Below are 19,872 nucleotides of genomic sequence, written 5' to 3'. Positions count from 1 at the left end.
AGAAGGCTCGCTTGCGGGTATCACATTATGTAATGTCTTTTGGAGAGGATCTGTGCTGGGACCGCTGCTTTTTAACATATTTATAAATGACCTAGAGATGGGAGTAACTAGTGAGATAATTAAATCTGCTGACGACACAAAGTTATTCAAAGTCATTAAATCGCGGGAGGATTGTGAAAAATTACAAGAGGACCTTACGAGACTGGGAGACTGGACGTCTAAATGGCAGATGACGTTTAAGGTGAGCAAGTGCAAAGTGATGCATGTGGGAAAGAGGAACCTGAATTATAGGTACGTCATGCAAGGTTCCATGTTAGGAGTCACGGACCAAGAAAGGGATCTAAGTTTCGTCGTTGATGATATGTTGAAACCTTCGTGTCAGTGTGCTGCTGCGGCTAAGAAAGCAAAGGTAAAATTATGTATAATCATACCTGATAATTTTCTTTCCATTAATCATAGCTGATCAATCCATAGACTGGTGGGTTGTGTCCATCTACCAGCAGGTGGAGATAGAGAGCAAACTTTTGCCTCCCTATATGTGGTCATGTGCTGCCGGAAACTCCTCAGTATGTCGATATCAAAGCTCCATCCGCAGGACTCAGCACTTAGAGAATTACACCCACGAAGGGACACTCTGCCCAGCTCACCACCGCCGAAACGGGGGAGGGGAATTAACCCAGCTCATCCCCACACAAGTGGGGGAGGGGAATCCGTCCAGCTCATCCCCGCGGAGCGGGGGAGGGACACCACACCCGCCGATGCGGGGGGATCTGGCTTATCCTGCAACCGCAACCGCGGGAGGAGCTGACTGACCCCAACACCGCCGAAGCGGGAGGGGTACAAAGCTGCCCTACAGCCGCACGAAGCGGGAGGGAGTGCCGGCAGAATTTATGTCTCAATCCAGCCCCGTAAAACGGGGGGGAGAGGAATGCAGCAGCTCACTGTAACACAAACTCGTCTCAACTCTTGAAGAATCCAAGTGAAAAAACTTGAACACGAAGTCTTTCTGAAGTAACTGAAGACTAAACTTGCAGCTGAAATGCAATCAGAATAAAAACAGTACAGATATCTGGGAGGGGCTATGGATTGATCAGCTATGATTAATGGAAAGAAAATTATCAGGTATGATTATACATAATTTTACCTTCCATATCATCAAGCTGATCAATCCATAGACTGGTGGGATGTACCGAAGCAGTACTCACCCAGGGCGGGACATTGACATCCCTGACCTCAACACTGAAGCTCCAAACCGGGCCTTCGCCCGTGCAGCCACCGTCAAACGGTAATGCTTGGAGAATGTATGAGCCGAAGCCCAAGTTGCCGCCTTGCATATCTCTTCCAAGGAGACGGATCCGACCTCTGCCATCGAGGCCGCCTGAGCTCTCGTGGAGTGAGCCTTCAGCTGGATAGGCGGCACCTTCCCTGCGGCCACATAAGCCGCTGCAATGGCTTCCTTGACCCATCTTGCCACCGTAGGCTTAGCAGCCTGCAGACCCTTACGAGGACCTGCACACAGGACAAACAGATGATCCGATTTCCGGAAATCATTGGTCACTTCCAAGTATCTGATGATGACTCGCCTCACATCCAGATATTTAAGAGCAGAGTACTCCTCTGGGTAGACCTCCCTACGAAAGGAAGGGAGACAGAGCTGCTGATTCACATGGAAGCGAGAAACAATCTTGGGCAGGAAGGAAGGCACTGTGCGAATAGTCACTCCTGCCTCAGTGAACTGCAGAAAAGGCTCTCGACATGAGAGCGCCTGGAGCTCGGAAACTCTTCTGGCTGAAGTGATAGCCACCAAAAAGACTGCTTTCAACGTCAGGTCTTTCAGAGATGCCCTTGACAAGGGTTCAAAAGGCGGCTTCTGCAATGCTCTTAGCACCAGGTTGAGATTCCACGCAGGCACCACTGAGTGCAGAGGAGGGCGCAGGTGATTAACTCCCTTGAGAAAGCGCACCACATCTGGCTGCGAAGCCAGGGAAGCACCCATCAGGCGGCCCCTGAAGCAAGCCAGAGCCGCTACCTGGACTTTAAGGGAACTGAGCGACAGGCCTTTCTCCAGACCTTCTTGCAGGAACGCCAACACTGAAGAAATTGGAGCAGTGAAGGGAGAAAGTGAGCCTGCTTCACACCACGCTGCAAATATACGCCAAACCCTGGCGTAAGCAGTAGAAGTAGAGCGCTTCCTCGCTCTTAGCATAGTGGCGATGACCTTGTCTGAGAAGCCCTTCTTCCTCAGACGCTGCCGCTCAATAGCCAGGCCGTAAGCCCAAAGGAGGAGGGATCCTCCATCACCACGGGACCCTGATGTAACAGGCCCTGCTCCACTGACAGCCGCAGAGGATCGTCGACTGAGAGCCTGATCAAGTCCGCATACCAGGGACGTCTGGGCCAATCCGGGCCCACCAGGATTACCCTGCCGGGATGCTTTGCCACCCGGTCTAGCACCCTGCCCAACATGGGCCAGGGCGGGAACACATAGAGGAGCTCTTGTGTCGGCCACTGTTGGAGAAGAGCATCTACTCCCAGGGATCGAGGGTCCCGTCCTCTGCTGAAAAAGCGCGGCACTTGGCAATTGGCCGATGACGCCATCAGATCTAGGCTCGGCTGGCCCCAGCGCTTCGTGATGTCCAAGAACGCCTGAGCAGATAGCTGCCGCTCTCCGGGCTCCAAAGTATGGCGACTGAGAAAGTCCGCCTTGACATTCATGACTCCGGCAATGTGGGCCGCTGAAAGCTGCTCCAGGTTCGCTGCCGCCCACTGGCATAGATTCATAGCCTCCTTGGCTAGATGGGCGCTCTTGGTACCTCCCTGGCGGTTGATATAGGCCACAGCCGTGGCATTGTCCGACAGGACCCGTACAGGCTTCAACACCAGTACCGGGATGAACTCCAATAACACCAACCGAATGGCTCTGAGTTCCAGGAGGTTGATAGACCACTTGCCTCTGCAGGAGACCAGAGCCCCTGCGCTGTCCTTCCCAAGCATTGGGCTCCCCAGCCCATCAAAGAGGCGTCTGTCGTGACGACAATCCACTCCGGGGTCACCAGAGGCATTCCTGCAGACAACTTGTCTGTCTGCGTCCACCAGCTCAGCGGCTTGCGCACTGCTGGGTCCAAGGGAAGGCGCACAGCATAATCCTCCGACATCGGAGTCCAGCGCAACAGCAGAGATAGCTGTAGTGGTCTCATATGAGCCCTGGCCCAGGGCACTACTTCCATCGTGGCCGTCATAGAGCCCAACAGCTGCACGTAGTCCGAAGCCCGAATAGGAGAGGCTACTAGGAACTAGTCCACCTGAGCCTGAAGCTTGACAATCCGATTGTCTGGCAGGAACACTCTGCCCACTTGGGTGTCGAATCGAACTCCCAGATACTCCCGGGACTGAGTCGGGCGCAGCTGGCTCTTCTTCCAGTTAATGATCCATCCCAGGGAGCTCAAAAGAGCAACTACCCGGTCCATAGCTTTGCCGCACTCTGCATAAGAGGGGGCTCGGATCAACCAGTCGTCCAGATAAGGATGGACTTGTACTTCTTCCTTTAGCAGGAAGGCCGCTATGACCCCCATTACTTTGGAAAAGGTCCGCGGAGCAGTAGCCAACCCGAAAGGGAGGGCTCTGAACTGGAAGTGTCGTCTCAGGACTGTAAAACGCAGAAAGCGTTGGAGAGGAGGCCAGATGGGAATATGCAGGTACGCTTCCTTGAAGTCCAAGGAAGCCAAGAACTCTCTTGCCTTCACTGCCGCTATAACAGAGCGGAGAGTCTCCATGCGAAAGTGCCTCACTTTCCAGGCCCGATTGACCCCTTTGAGGTCGAGGATAGGCCGGACAGGACCTCCTTTCTTTGGAACCACAAAGTAAATGGAGTAACGTCCCTTGCCAATCTGATCTTTTGGCACCGGAACGACCGCACCCAGGCGGATCAGGTTGTCCAAGGTCTGCTGCACTGCCACAGCTTTGACCGGAGACTTGCAGGGAGAGAGTACAAACCCGTCTCTTAAGGGTCGGCAGAACTCTAGCTTGTAGCCGTCTCTGATGACTTCCAGCACCCAAGCGTGTGAAGTTACTGTGGTCCGCTCACCCCGAAACGAGGACAGCCGTCCTCCAATCTGCACTGGGGCGTGGACCAAGGCCCCGTCACTGGGTACAAGACCCTGGGGGAGGACCGGAGGGAGCAGCTCCGGGACGGCGGTCTCTGCGAAAGGAATGCTGCTTGGGGGAGAAATTCCTCTTGAAGGAAGAGGGAGCAGAGGAGCCCGGCCTGCCCGGGCGGTACCGACGGGCTTCCTGAAACCGTCCTCTGGAGGGACCGGGACGGGTACTAGCCCGAGCCCTGACCTCTGGTAACCTCTTGCCCTTAGACGTGCCGAGATCGGTCACGATTTTGTCCAGCTCGACCCCAAAGAGCAGCTTGCCTTTAAAAGGCAATCTAGCCAGGCGGGATTTAGAGGCGTGGTCAGCAGACCAATGTTGCAGCCAAAGCCACCGCCGCGCAGAGACTGTCTGAGCCATGCCTTTAGCTGAGGCTCTCAAGACAACATACAGCAAGTCTGCCAAATAGGCTAAGCCCGATTCCAGGGCCGGCCAATCAGCCCTCAAGGAATGATCCGAGGGGGAAGCCCGCTGCACCATAGTCAGGCACGCCCTGGCCACATAGGCACCGCAAACCGAGGCCTGCAAACTTAAAGCAGTCGCCTCAAAGGACGACCTTAAGGCCGCCTCCAATCTTCTGTCTTGGGCGTCCTTTAGGGCCGTGCCACCTTCCACCGGCAAAGCCGTTTTCTTAGTCACCGCAGTGATTAAAGAATCCACGGTAGGCCACAGATAGGCCTCACGTTCACTTTCAGGTAAAGGAGAGAGGCGGGACATAGCCCTAGCCACTTTGAGGCTCGCTTCCGGGACATCCCATTGAGCCGAAATTAAGGTGTGCATGGCATCATGCACGTGGAAGGTTCTAGGCGGGCGCTTCATCCCCAGCATAATGGCAGAGCCAACAGGGGCTGAGGGAGAGACGTCCTCCGGAGAGGAAATCTTCAAAATGCCCATGGCCTGCACTAACAGGTTGGGCAAATCCTCTGAGCTAAAAAGCCGCGCTGCAGAGGGGTCATCCGCTCCATCTGAGCGGGAATCCATCAAGGACCGTTGGGAGACCTCAGACACGCTGCCCTCATCTACATCGGAGGAGACAAAGTCCTCCAAGGCCTGGAAATCAACCAGAGGGCGTTTACCTCTGGGAACCTCAACCTCTTTACCAGAAGAGGGAGCAGGGGCAGCGTTTTGCATGAGGAAAGCCTGATGCAGCAGCAAAACAAACTCGGGGGAGAAACCCCCCCAGACTGTGCACTTCCGCAGCCTGGGCAACAGCCCTAGACGCACCCTCAACCGGCGCTCGCAAGAGCGGGGGAGAGACATGCTGCGCATCCAAAATGGCGTCCGGCGCGACACTCCGCGAAGGAGCCGCGCGGGAAGAACGGCGCTTATCTTTAGCCGCTTTGTGCCGTCACCCAAATTAAGGGCGTTCATGGCAATAATGTCTCCAACCTCAAGGGCGGCCCACGAAGAAGCCGTCCGAGCCGCGTGGCCGGCCAAGATGGCGAAGGCGAGGAGCGGGGGATGGGCGTTTATGGCGGGAAAAACCGCCACGCCGGAGAAAGGACCGGGACATTCCTCGGTCACGAAACTGTCACCCAACAAGGGCGAATCAGGCTGTAAGACCCCCGCATCCCCTCTAGAAGCGCTCAAGCGATCCGGGGAGCGACCCTTTGCGCCCTCGCCCTCCGACGCCATATGCCACGAGGAGAAGAATCGGGGAACCCCCTGCCCGCTATAAAAAGGTAAAATTACCTGCTTGCCGCTCCGAGCTGTAACGAACTGGTGTCCCAGTGAGTAGCTGCAATGAACGTTTAAATAAACGTCGAAATAAACGCCTTTAAGGACGTTTAAAATTTTCTTTTTTTTTTTTTTTTTTTTTTTTTTTAACGGAGCCAGCGGGAGGGGGGAGAAAAGGAGGGACCTGGCACCACCAGGTTTGCACTTGCTCAAAAGAGCCCTCAACCCCAGGCCTCAACAAAACCTAAGGATTAGGCTTGGAGGCCTAGCCAGAGCTGCTGCTGTGTGTGACCACCACCTGCTGAGATAGAGAACATACTGAGGAGTTTCCGGCAGCACATGACCACATATAGGGAGGCAAAAGTTTGCTCTTTATCTCCACCTGCTGGTAGATGGACACAACCCACCAGTCTATGGATTGATCAGCTTGATGATATGGAATAGAATGTTATGTTAGGTATTATTAGGAAAGGAATGGAAAACAAAAATGAGGATGTTATAATGCCTTTGTATTACTCCATGGTGCGACCACACCTTGAGTATTGTGTTCAATTCTGGTTGCCGCATCTCAAAAAAGATATAGTGGAATTAGAAAAGGTGCAGAGAAGGGCGACAAAAATGATAAAGGGGATGGGACGACTTCCCTATAAGGAAAGGCTAAAGCAGCTAGGGCTCTTCAGCTTGGAGAAAAGGCGGCTGAGGGGAGACATGATAGAGGTCTATAAAATAATGAGTGGAGTGGAACAGGTGGATGTGAAGCTACAATGTAGTAAATTTAAAACGAATTGGAGAAAAGTTTTGTTCACTCAACATGTAATTAAACTCTGGAATTCGTTGCCAGAGAATGTGGTAAAGGTGGTTAGCTTGAAGGAGTTTAAAAACGGTTTGGCCGGCTTCCTAAAGGAAAAGTCCATAGACTTTATTAAATGAACTTATGGAAAATCCACTATTTCTGGGATAAGCAGTATAAAATGTTTTGTACATATTTGGGATCTTGCCAGGTACTTGTGACCTGGATTGGCCACTGTTGGAACCAGGATGCTGGGCTTGATGGACCTTTGGTCTTTCCCAGTACGGCAACACTTATGTACTTATGAAAGTCCTTGGGAGGACCTTGGTGTCCTTGGCAGTGTGTGGAGGATCATCCTATTTTTCAGGTACTCAGGGCCATTTACGATCATGTTTCTGTGGATTTAGATTGCACATTTCAATTGCACAGGAGTCTAACCAAAATAGTATTGTTTAATCTCCGTAGAACATGCTGAAGGCAGTTAAGCCCCATAAGGTCACAGCCTCATCACGGATCCAGCCACATGGCTGCTTCCTCACTACAGATTCGAAAGCTAATCAAGAAATGTATTAAGTTATGTCCAATAAAAAAGGTATCATCTTATTTTCTTTTCCATGTTTTATTTTGTTTGATTTCTATTGATAACCTCACTACAGCAGTAATCAGACCCCTGAATGCCTCAAGGGGGAGGGGGGGGGTGTCACAGGGGCTAGTGCTACCTATAGGAGCAGAAGAATTACCCGATCGTTAGTGCAGTGAGCTGAGAACCAGCAAAAGCTGGTTCAAATCCCACTGCAGTTGTGACCTTAGAGGGCTAAAAGACTTTCTCATTTCATCAGATACAAACTTAGAGCCTCTTATCAAACCGCACTAGTGGTCCCCGGTGTGGCAATACTAAGGTTACCATATGTCCGGATTTACCCGCCTTCGGGGCAGGAAAGAGCCCCCTGTTTCCTGCCCGCAGCGCTGCCCTGCATGCATCCTTCCTGTTGGTGATCTCGGCGCTGATTCAAAATGGCCGCCGAGAGTTGAAGTGAACTCGCGAGCACAAATTTAGCCACGCAGAGCAGAGCGCTCAGCTGTCTTGTTAAAAGTATGGCCAGCTGTTACCGAGTTTCTGAAGTCTTTTCCTCTATTATCTTATAGTTATCAATATAGTAGAGAGATTGCTTGCCCTAAGTAGATATTGTATGTTCAAACATTATACGGACAAGTACCAAGAGAATTGTTAAGTATAACAGAGTTATACTACAAAAATATATCCTGACAGAGAAGGTGGAAGACGCAGAAATGACCTCCCAGTGGATCACACTCCCACTCTGCTAGGGGAGATAGAGAATGCTGAGGAGAGGCGGTGGAGCGGGCTGGTGTGGGGCACTGGAGGGGGTGTGCTCTCTGTCTCCCTCTGCTGGTTGATGGACACGGCCCATCTGTAATGGCTGCATCTGCTTGATGACAAGGAATTGTACGTTTGGGAAGCTTGCCAGGTGCCCTTGGCCTGGATTGGCCGCTGTCGTGGACAGGATGCTGGGCTCGATGGACCCTTGGTCTTTTCCCAGTGTGGCATTACTTATGTACTTATGTCCTGTACTTGGCTCACTTTTATTACATAGAGCAGTGATTTAACCTATTGTGATGTCATAGTGGCTCATTCCACCAATAAGAGCCAACCTCATTAGTGATGTCACAATGGCTTGATTGTATAGAATGTTTGTACGTTTGGGAAGCTTGCCAGGTGCCCTTGGCCTGGATTGGCCGCTGTCGTGGACAGGATGCTGGGCTCGATGGACCCTTGGTCTTTTCCCAGTGTGGCATTACTTATGTACTTATGTCCTCTACTTGGCTCACTTTTATTACATAGAGCAGTGATTTAACCTATTGTGATGTCATAGTGGCTCATTCCACCAATAAGAGCCAACCTCATTAGTGATGTCACAATGGCTTCATTGTATAGAATGTTTGTACGTTTGGGAAGCTCGCCAGGTGCCCTTGGCCTGGATTGGCCGCTGTCGTGGACAGGATGCTGGGCTCGATGGACCCTTGGTCTTTTCCCAGTATGGCATTACTTATGTACTTATGTAATATTTGAAACAGAACCCAAGAATGTTCTGGAAAAGCACAACGGCTCCTTCACAGTAAAGAAGAAAACAGGATGCCAGAGATTAACTGGGGCTTAAAGACACTCTACCAAAAGTACTATGGGCAGACTGCACGGACCTTACTGGTCTTTTCTGACAGACTAGGAGGCATATTTTCAAAGCACTTAGCCTTCCAAAGTTCCACAGAAACCTATGAAACGTTGGAAGGCTAAGTGCTATGAAAATATGGCTCCTCTAGGTGCGTATGTAACCACCTCCGATACCGTATTTCCAAAATCAGGAAAGAATAGTTTTCATTTTAGAAAGAATCTTCTTAATATTATTCAAAGACATGTCTGGTAAACAACAGAGTGGAATGAAAAAAAAAATTCCCACATAATGACCATTTCTATAAGCCCTCTCTCCGCCCGCAAAACAAACATTCAACTTTAATTGCTTCTGCATGTGACTGCAGCTCGATACCGTGATTTCTTCACCTTATGCAAGCAAGCATTGAAAGCAAAAAACATTTACCTTAAACAAATAATCTAAGATTTGAGTGCGGTATGGCTCCGGGTAATTCACCAGAAGTCGAGAAGTTGCCTGAAAAAAAAAAATAAATAAATAAGAGACAGGACTATCCACATACTTTAGATAAAAGAAAAGGATTCAATGCTAAACACACAGGTTTCCTTTCTGTTTGAAGAACAATGGTGGTTTGAACAAGCCTGTCAATGATTAATGTGTTTTCAGTACATGAAACTATATCAGGCATTCAGAAAACAGGTGGCCAGAGACACAGAAAGGCCTGCCACTGCTTCCAAAACATACGAAGACTAGATAAACACTGTACAATGCCAACAGCTGCTGAAGCACCGCATTAAATGGTCCATTTTCACCAGAGCAGAAAACCATTGTGGAGTGGAGGAGTGGCCTAGTGGTTAGGGTGGTGGACTTTGGGCCTGGGGAACTGAGGAACTGAGATGGATTCCCACTTCAGGCACAGGCAGCTCCTTGTGACTCTGGGCAAGTCACTTAACCCTCCCATTGCCCCATGTAAGCACGGGGTACAAATGTAACAAAAATAAAATAGATACTATTGGAGATTCTACATGGAATGTTGCTACTATTGGAGATTCCACATGGAATGTTGCTACTATTGGAGATTCTACATAGAATGTTGCTACTATTGGAGATTCCACATGGAATGTTGCTACTATTGGAGATTCTACATGGAATGTTGCTATTCCATTAGCAACATTCCATGTAGAAGGCTGTGCAGGCTTCTGTTTCTGTGAGTCTGACGTCCTGCACGTATGTGCAGGACGTCAGACTCACAGAAGCATAAGCCTGCGCGACCACATTGGTGGAATAGCAACATTCCATGTAGAATCTCAAATAGTAGCAACAGTGGAGGAGTGGCCTAGTGGTTAGGGTGGTGGACTTTGGTCCTGGGGAACTGAGGAACTGAGTTGGATTCCCACTTCAGGCACAGGCAGCGCCTTGTGACTCTGGGCAAGTCACTTAACCCTCCATCGCCCCATGTAAGCCGCATTGAGCCTGCCATGAGTGGGAAAGCGCGGGGTACAAATGTAACAAAACAAAAAAATTGTCCATCCATCCCTCGTTAAAATGTCAGAAATCCACCCAGCTATTGTGCACTAACATAGTAAAAGATGGCAGATAAAGACCTGTACGGTCCCATCCAGTCTGCCCAACAAGATAAACTCATTTTACATTGTATGTGACATTTTATATGTATACCTGAGTTTGATTTGTCCTTGCCTTTCACAGGGCACAGACCGTAGAAGTCTGCCCAGTACTGTACTTATACTAAAAGTTCTGAAAATTCTGGAATCCTAAAGGGTTACAAGATTCCGGAACCCCAATTAGTAGCAACATTCCACGTAGAACCCCAAAGAGTAACATAGTAACATAGTAAATGACGGCAGATAAAGACCTGAATGGTCCATGCAGTCTGCCCAACAAGATAAACTCATTTTACATGGTATGTGATCCCGAGTTTGATTTGTCCTTGCAATTCTCAGGGCACAGACCGTAGAAGTCTGCCCAGCACTCTTCCTGTACTAAACGTTCTGAAGATTCTGGAATCCTAAAGAGTTACAAGATTCCAGAATCCCAATTATAAGTACATAAGTAGTGCCATACTGGGAAAGACCAAAGGTCCATCTAGCCCAGCATCCTGTCACCGACAGTGGCCAATCCAGGTCAAGGGCACCTGGCACGCTCCCCAAACGTAAAAACATTCCAGACAAGTTATACCTAAAAATGCGGAATTTTTCCAAGTCCATTTAATAGCGGTCTATGGACTTGTCCTTTAGGAATCTATCTAACCCCTTTTTAAACTCCGTCAAGCTAACCGCCCGTACCACGTTCTCCGGCAACGAATTCCAGAGTCTAATTACACGTTGGGTGAAGAAAAATTTTCTCCGATTCGTTTTAAATTTACCACACTGTAGCTTCAACTCATGCCCTCTAGTCCTAGTATTTTTGGATAGCGTGAACAGTCGCTTCACATCCACCCGATCCATTCCACTCATTATTTTATACACTTCTATCATATCTCCCCTCAGCCGTCTCTTCTCCAAGCTGAAAAGCCCTAGCCTTCTCAGCCTCTCTTCGTAGGAAAGTCGTCCCATCCCCACTATCATTTTCGTCGCCCTTCGCTGTACCTTTTCCAATTCTACTATATCTTTTTTGAGATACGGAGACCAGTACTGAACACAATACTCCAGGTGCGGTCGCACCATGGAGCGATACAACGGCATTATAACATCCGCACACCTGGACTCCATACCCTTCCTAATAACACCCAACATTCTATTTGCTTTCCTAGCCGCAGCAGCACACTGAGCAGAAGGTTTCAGCGTATCATCGACGACAACACCCAGATCCCTTTCTTGATCCGTAACTCCTAACGCGGAACCTTGCAAGACGTAGCTATAATTCGGGTTCCTCTTACCCACATGCATCACTTTGCACTTGTCAACATTGAACTTCATCTGCCACTTGCACGCCCATTCTCCCAGTCTCGCAAGGTCCTCCTGTAATCGTTCACATTCCTCCTGCGACTTGACGACCCTGAATAATTTTGTGTCATCGGCGAATTTAATTACCTCACTAGTTATTCCCATCTCTAGGTCATTTATAAATACATTAAAAAGCAACGGACCCAGCACAGACCCCTGCGGGACCCCACTAACTACCCTCCTCCACTGAGAATACTGGCCACGCAATCCTACTCTCTGCTTCCTATCTTTCAACCATTCCATGTAGAACCCCAAAGAGTAACACAGTAACATAGTAAATGACGGCAGATAAAGACCTGAACAGTCCATGCAGTCTGCCCAACAAGATAAACTCATTTTACATGGTATGTGATACTTTATATGTATACCCGAGTTTGATTTGTCCCTGCTTTTCTCAGGGTACAGACCGCTAAGTCTGCCCAGCACTCTTCTTGTACTAAGTTCTGAAGCTAACGTCAAAGCCCCTTAAAATTTACACTCCAGCCCATCCCTATCTATTCAGTCACGATCAGGGGGTAGACCGTAGAAGTCTGCCCAGCTCCCATTTTGTTTCCCCAATTACCGGCATAGCAACCCAATCTCCGCTAAGGGTTTGGCAGTTTAAAAACCATTCACATGATGATTGAAACCTCTGCTGTACTGCTATAATCCTTTAACTGGTTGTTTACTAGATTTTAAACTGATTAACACTGAGGAGGAAGTCAGAATAATGAACAAATTAGGAGTAAGGGTAATGGATTAAACAGATGGGAAATCTGACAGTCCAAAGACTGAACTCAGGTCGAGTGACATTTCATTTCTATGTCTCCTTACTTACCCAATTGCAGCTGTGCAGAAAGGTTAGCCAGCCTGGGAAATATTTCCTTAAGTTTTATTTGGGTGGGTGCGCTTGTGCGTGTGTGGGGGAGGGGAGGTCCCTACTTTTCAACCTCTGATCCCCCCCTGCCAGTAAGTTCTATCTGTAACAGCTCTCCAGTCTGGGCAGGTACCAAGCACTGAAACTGTAGGTGAATGAGGTTTCAAGAACCCCAGCCCCGAATATACCAGGTGTTAAATTTTTCACATTGCTCCCTTTGGAGGTTTTTACGTAGTACTGGGTACCAGAATGCGCTGCAAATTAATTTCTAAGTTGTAAAGAAAGTTGAACCTGTTTTGTTTTTTTTTTTTACAGTATTTCAAACTGTAGGGGTATTTCCCTGTGATCTAGCCTAAGCTGGTCTTGGCCTATACAAGCCTATGACATCTTGGTATAATAAGATGGCTGCTGCAACCTCTCTGTGTCAGCAAGATCCAGCTTCAGCTTGTGGAAAATCACTGACAGGCTTGCTAAAGCCAAGGAGAGTCTGTGTTATAAACACCCCCTTCTATCACCCTGAGAACGGAGTAGGGAGGCAGATATGGCTCCAGAAGTTACCATTCTCCAAGGTCACAAAACAAAGAACTCTTCTTGCCCATGTACTGAACTGGACAAGATCATGATTGGTTCCTACCGTCACACGGAGAGGTACGGGGAAAGCGGGAACAGAAGTAAGTTGGTGAGTGGGAGACCCTTGGAAGAGGGGCAACTGGTAAGAGGACCTGAGAGATCCAGCAAGGCTCGGGGGAGCCAGAGACTTTGTATGATACCAACATCGTGACCTGCATCCTGGTGCAAATACCTGTGGCAGAGATATTGGCTCTGATAACCAAAGGAGTGACGGGAACCTACGTGGGCTGATAAAGACCTGCACTACATAAGACACAGACAGCTAAAATAGCGTCTGGGGAGATTCTGCTCCGGTCTTATCTGAAGCCGTCATCACGACAGCGTGGTAAGATCACAGTGATATATTTCCTGGTCTGGGGTTAGGCAGTGGTTTTATCTAAGTACGACTGGTTTATGTCAGCTCTTGGTCAGGGAAAGCAGCTAATGTGTATTTTGCATAAGATGTGATAAGTTTCATAAGGATTATTAGGTTATCATTTGAACTGTTCCAATCATTACCGTACTTAGTCTCAGGATAATCAGAGTGTAGTTTAGACAATATATTTTCGGTAGTGCTCATATCAGTAAGGGATATTTTTATTGCATAAGCTAGCGCAGAGTATTTCTATTTTCTTATCCATAATAAAGCTAATACAGTGGTGGAAATAAGTATTTGATCCCTTGCTGATTTTGTAAGTTTGCCCACTGACAAAGACATGAGCAGCCCATAATTGAAGGGTAGGTTATTGGTAACAGTGAGAGATAGCACATCACAAATTAAATCCGGAAAATCACATTGTGGAAAGTATATGAATTTATTTGCATTCTGCAGAGGGAAATAAGTATTTAATCCCTCTGGCAAACAAGACCTAATACTTGGTGGCAAAACCCTTGTTGGCAAGCACAGCGGTCAGACGTCTTCTGTAGTTGATGATGAGGTTTGCACACATGTCAGGAGGAATTTTGGTCCACTCCTCTTTGCAGATCATCTCTAAATCATTAAGAGTTCTGGGCTGTCGCTTGGCAACTCGCAGCTTCAGCTCCCTCCATAAGTTTTCAATGGGATTAAGGTCTGGTGACTGGCTAGGCCACTCCATGACCCTAATGTGCTTCTTCCTGAGCCACTCCTTTGTTGCCTTGGCTGTATGTTTTGGGTCATTGTCGTGCTGGAAGACCCAGCCACGACCCATTTTTAAGGCCCTGGCGGAGGGAAGGAGGTTGTCACTCAGAATTGTACGGTACATGGCCCCATCCATTCTCCCATTGATGCGGTGAAGTAGTCCTGTGCCCTTAGCAGAGAAACACCCCCAAAACATAACATTTCCACCTCCATGCTTGACAGTGGGGACGGTGTTCTTTGGGTCATAGGCAGCATTTCTCTTCCTCCAAACACGGCGAGTTGAGTTCATGCCAAAGAGCTCAATTTTTGTCTCATCTGACCACAGCACCTTCTCCCAATCACTCTCGGCATCATCCAGGTGTTCACTGGCAAACTTCAGACGGGCCGTCACATGTGCCTTCCGGAGCAGGGGGACCTTGCGGGCACTGCAGGATTGCAATCCGTTATGTCGTAATGTGTTACCAATGGTTTTCGTGGTGACAGTGGTCCCAGCTGCCTTGAGATCATTGACAAGTTCCCCCCTTGTAGTTGTAGGCTGATTTCTAACCTTCCTCATGATCAAGGATACCCCACGAGGTGAGATTTTGCGTGGAGCCCCAGATCTTTGTCGATTGACAGTCATTTTGTACTTCTTCCATTTTCTTACTATGGCACCAACAGTTGTCTCCTTCTCGCCCAGCGTCTTACTGATGGTTTTGTAGCCCATTCCAGCCTTGTGCAGGTGTATGATCTTGTCCCTGACATCCTTAGACAGCTCCTTGCTCTTGGCCATTTTGTAGAGGTTAGAGTCTGACTGATTCACTGAGTCTGTGGACAGGTGTCTTTCATACAGGTGACCATTGCCGACAGCTGTCTGTCATGCAGGTAACGAGTTGATTTGGAGCATCTACCTGGTCTGTAGGGGCCAGATCTCTTACTGGTTGGTGGGGGATCAAATACTTATTTCCCTCTGCAGAATGCAAATAAATTCATATACTTTCCACAATGTGATTTTCCGGATTTAATTTGTGATGTGCTATCTCTCACTGTTACCAATAACCTACCCTTCAATTATGGGCTGCTCATGTCTTTGTCAGTGGGCAAACTTACAAAATCAGCAAGGGATCAAATACTTATTTCCACCAGTGTATATATATATATATATATATATATCAGCTGTGTCTTTCTTTTTCACTCTACACACCGAAACACCTGGAGAGGTGCCAGAAGCAAGATTCCTGTATCTCACCCTAGACAGAGCTAGTGAGTCTGTTAGGCAGACTTATACATCAGGGAATCTTGGTATAAGTAATCTGTGGGTACTTGTTGCCCTAGGTATTATTTATCTCACCCTACAAAACCTAACTTCTAACACCTATATGTAAACTGCTTTTTTATGTATTCAGTTTCACACTACCCACCTATATAGCTTAGGATCGTGTATGACACATAGAAACAATCATTCTGCTAATAATAAAATTAGAGCTATACCGAATACCATATTATACTATTCAGCTGAATACAAATAATGAAAAATATTATTCAGCCGAATAATGGACACTGAGCTTTAACATAGCAAATAATAAAATAAGCAACTTGAAATCAGTATTCAAGTGATAATTTCAGTAGGATCTAGCACAGTAGAGCCCTGAATTATTCAAATTTAAATCACTATTCATTTCAATACAAATAATGTATTCGGGGCTGAATCAAATCAAATACGAATATTCGGTACAGCCCTAAATACAATATTAAGATAAGAAAGTACCCCACACTGATCTATTTATTCTGTTTGGTTGCTTATCAATAAATATTATTTGAAAAAACAAAATAACATTAACATAGAAAAAATGCAAGTAATAAAATTATGTATTCAAAATAAAGCTGTTTTTTGCCTCTGATAGACTTGCTTTTCAAGTAAAAGCAGTATGAAATAGCCAAGCCCTGGCTTGTTTCTAGCTCAAATGGTATGTTAGAATTCTAATCTCTGCACGTAAAACACCTACAGTAGTGAGACAATACAGAAGGCTCACGTCCTAGTTCCTACACTTCCTTGAGGTCTCACTTTATATTTTTTTACCATCTCATAAAGTATGCTCACTCAGCGACTTCAATGGCGTGCTCCCTCTAGAAAGAATGAATTTTCAGTTATTTCTTTTGACAAAATTTGAGTCCATAGATTCAAAGATAAACCTAAATACTCATGTTCCCAATTTTGACACAGGCAGGACACCAAACAAAAGAAGTTATTAAGGAGCCCCTGACCACAACCTCAAATCTTTTCTTTTGTAAAGTAGGCTTCAAAAAAAAATTAACAGGTTAATTGACTGTAGGAAGCATTACCAGCAGACTACAAATAGCCCCGTTATGTTTTAGCCTCCTTTCTGAATGAAAGTTATACAGAATGCTAACAGACCATTTGAGCTAGAAACAAGCCAGGGCTTGGCTATTTCATACTGCTTTTACTTGAAAAGCAAGTCTATCAAACGCAGAACAGCTTTATTTTGAATACATAGTAACATAGTAGATGACAGTAGGAGCTTAGTCAAGATCGGGAGGCGGGGCTGGTGGTTGGGAGGCAGGGATAGGGCTGGGCAGACTTATACGGTCTGTGCCAGAGCCGGTGGTTGGGAGGCAGGGCTGGTGGTGGGGAGGTGAGGATAGTGCTGGGCAGACTTATACGGTCTGTGCCTGTGCCAGAGCCGGTGGTTGGGAAGTGGGGCTGGTGGTTGGGAGGCGGGGATAGTGCGGGGCAGACTTATACGGTCTGTGCCAGAGCCGGTGGTGGGAGGCGGGGCTGGTGGTTGGGAGGCGGGGATAGTGCGGGGCAGACTTATACGGTCTGTGCCAGAGCCGGTGGTGGGAGGCGGGGCTGGTGGTTGGGAGGCGGGGATAGTGCTGGACAGACTTGTACGGTCTGTGCCAGAGCCGGTGGTTGGGAGGTGGGGCTGGTGGTTGGGAGGCAGGGATAGTGCTGGGCAGACTTATACAGTCTGTGCCAGAGCCGGTGGTGGGAGGCGGGGCTGGTGGTTGGGAGGCGGGGATAGTGCGGGGCAGACTTATACGGTCTGTGCCAGAGCCAGTGGTTGGGAGGTGGGACTGGTGGTTGGGAGGTGGGGATAGTGCGGGGCAGACTTATACGGTCTGTGCCAGAGCCGGTGGTTGGGAGGCGGGGCTGGTGGTGGACAGACTTGTACGGTCTGTGCCAGAGCCGATGGTGGGAGGCGGGGCAGACTTATACGGTCTGTGCCCTGAAGAGCACAGGTACAAATCAAAGTAGGGTATACACAAAAAGCAGCAAATATGAGTTATCTTGTTGGGCAGACTGGATGGACCGTGCAGGTCTTTTTCTGCTGTCATCTACTATGTTACTATGAAACATATGGAAGAAGCAAAAAAACGGAAGAACTCAAAAGAACCAGACTCAAAAAATGAATGAAAAAAGCCAAATTTATTGCACGAGACCCTACACGGTCCGTGTTTCGGCCACCCAGGCCTTCCTCAGGGGTCTATGGATTGGCTTATATAAATATTCATATACAGTGGGGGAAATAAGTATTTGATCCCTTGCTGATTTTGTAAGTTTGCCCACTGACAAAGACATGAGCAGCCCATAATTGAAGGGTAGGTTATTGGTAACAGTGAGAGATAGCACATCACAAATTAAATCCGGAAAATCACATTGTGGAAAGTATATAAATTTATTTGCATTCTGCAGAGGGAAATAAGTATTTGATCCCCCACCAACCAGTAAGAGATCTGGCCCCTACAGACCAGGTAGATGCTCCAAATCAACTCGTTACCTGCATGACAGACAGCTGTCGGCAATGGTCACCTGTATGAAAGACACCTGTCCACAGACTCAGTGAATCAGTCAGACTCTAACCTCTACAAAATGGCCAAGAGCAAGGAGCTGTCTAAGGATGTCAGGGACAAGATCATACACCTGCACAAGGCTGGAATGGGCTACAAAACCATCAGTAAGACGCTGGGCGAGAAGGAGACAACTGTTGGTGCCATAGTAAGAAAATGGAAGAAGTACAAAATGACTGTCAATCGACAAAGATCTGGGGCTCCACGCAAAATCTCACCTCGTGGGGTATCCTTGATCATGAGGAAGGTTAGAAATCAGCCTACAACTACAAGGGGGGAACTTGTCAATGATCTCAAGGCAGCTGGGACCACTGTCACCACGAAAACCATTGGTAACACATTACGACATAACGGATTGCAATCCTGCAGTGCCCGCAAGGTCCCCCTGCTCCGGAAGGCACATGTGACGGCCCGTCTGAAGTTTGCCAGTGAACACCTGGATGATGCCGAGAGTGATTGGGAGAAGGTGCTGTGGTCAGATGAGACAAAAATTGAGCTCTTTGGCATGAACTCAACTCGCCGTGTTTGGAGGAAGAGAAATGCTGCCTATGACCCAAAGAACACCGTCCCCACTGTCAAGCATGGAGGTGGAAATGTTATGTTTTGGGGGTGTTTCTCTGCTAAGGGCACAGGACTACTTCACCGCATCAATGGGAGAATGGATGGGGCCATGTACCGTACAATTCTGAGTGACAACCTCCTTCCCTCCGCCAGGGCCTTAAAAATGGGTCGTGGCTGGGTCTTCCAGCACGACAATGATCCAAAACATACAGCCAAGGCAACAAAGGAGTGGCTCAAGAAGAAGCACATTAGGGTCATGGAGTGGCCTAGCCAGTCACCAGACCTTAATCCCATTGAAAACTTATGGAGGGAGCTGAAGCTGCGAGTTGCCAAGCGACAGCCCAGAACTCTTAATGATTTAGAGATGATCTGCAAAGAGGAGTGGACCAAAATTCCTCCTGACATGTGTGCAAACCTCATCATCAACTACAGAAGACGTCTGACCGCTGTGCTTGCCAACAAGGGTTTTGCCACCAAGTATTAGGTCTTGTTTGCCAGAGGGATTAAATACTTATTTCCCTCTGCAGAATGCAAATAAATTCATATACTTTCCACAATGTGATTTTCCGGATTTAATTTGTGATGTGCTATCTCTCACTGTTACCAATAACCTACCCTTCAATTATGGGCTGCTCATGTCTTTGTCAGTGGGCAAACTTACAAAATCAGCAAGGGATCAAATACTTATTTCCCCCACTGTATACATCCAAATATTCATTCAAATTCGGACAGATCTGCTAAGCCTGTCCCAATTTCTGCACATAAACACCGACCAGGGTGAGGGGCGCATTGCCACCGCCCGGGCAGATAGATACCCTATTCCCACTCACCCCTCCGCCGCTCAACCCGCCAATGCCGTCAAACTCTCGACCCAGCCCGCCCCGGCTGTCCAGGACATAGTCCTCGCTGCTGCCCGAGCTGACCAGCAGAAGCAACAGGACCAGCACCGGAGAGGCCCCGCGCCCCCAGTCCGCAACACGAGTCCACGCCGCTAACACCATAGCACTCCAACGCCTCCCTGCACAGCAGCAGCACCGCTTCGCATCTGCACGCAGTCTACTGTGCGTGCACCACCGACCGACCTGCTGTGAGCAAGGGTGTGTTGTCAGCTGATCCTCCCCGAT

At 48.2% G+C, this 19,872-nt stretch overlaps 1 protein-coding gene across 3 annotated transcripts in view; it reads right to left on the bottom strand.

The window, feature by feature from the left end:
* Window positions 1-19,827, bottom strand: part of GALC (galactosylceramidase) — a 152,818-nt gene extending 132,991 nt beyond the window's left edge. For all 3 annotated transcript variants that reach the window (XM_030214067.1, XM_030214065.1, XM_030214066.1), the window contains exons 1-2: window positions 19,579-19,827; window positions 9,235-9,303 (exon numbers count right to left, since the gene is read on the bottom strand). In XM_030214067.1, coding sequence (XP_030069927.1) covers window positions 9,235-9,303; window positions 19,579-19,749 — 240 coding nt within the window. In that variant the 5' untranslated portion in view covers window positions 19,750-19,827. The remainder of the gene's footprint in view (window positions 1-9,234; window positions 9,304-19,578) is intronic.
* Window positions 19,828-19,872: the final 45 nt, after the last annotated feature.

The sequence above is a fragment of the Microcaecilia unicolor genome, chromosome 9 (assembly GCF_901765095.1).
Source record: "Microcaecilia unicolor chromosome 9, aMicUni1.1, whole genome shotgun sequence".
NCBI classification, from domain to species: Eukaryota; Metazoa; Chordata; class Amphibia; order Gymnophiona; family Siphonopidae; genus Microcaecilia; species Microcaecilia unicolor.
The sequence above is the reverse complement of the archived record's forward strand: the minus strand, read 5'-3'. Positions and strand labels throughout refer to the sequence as shown.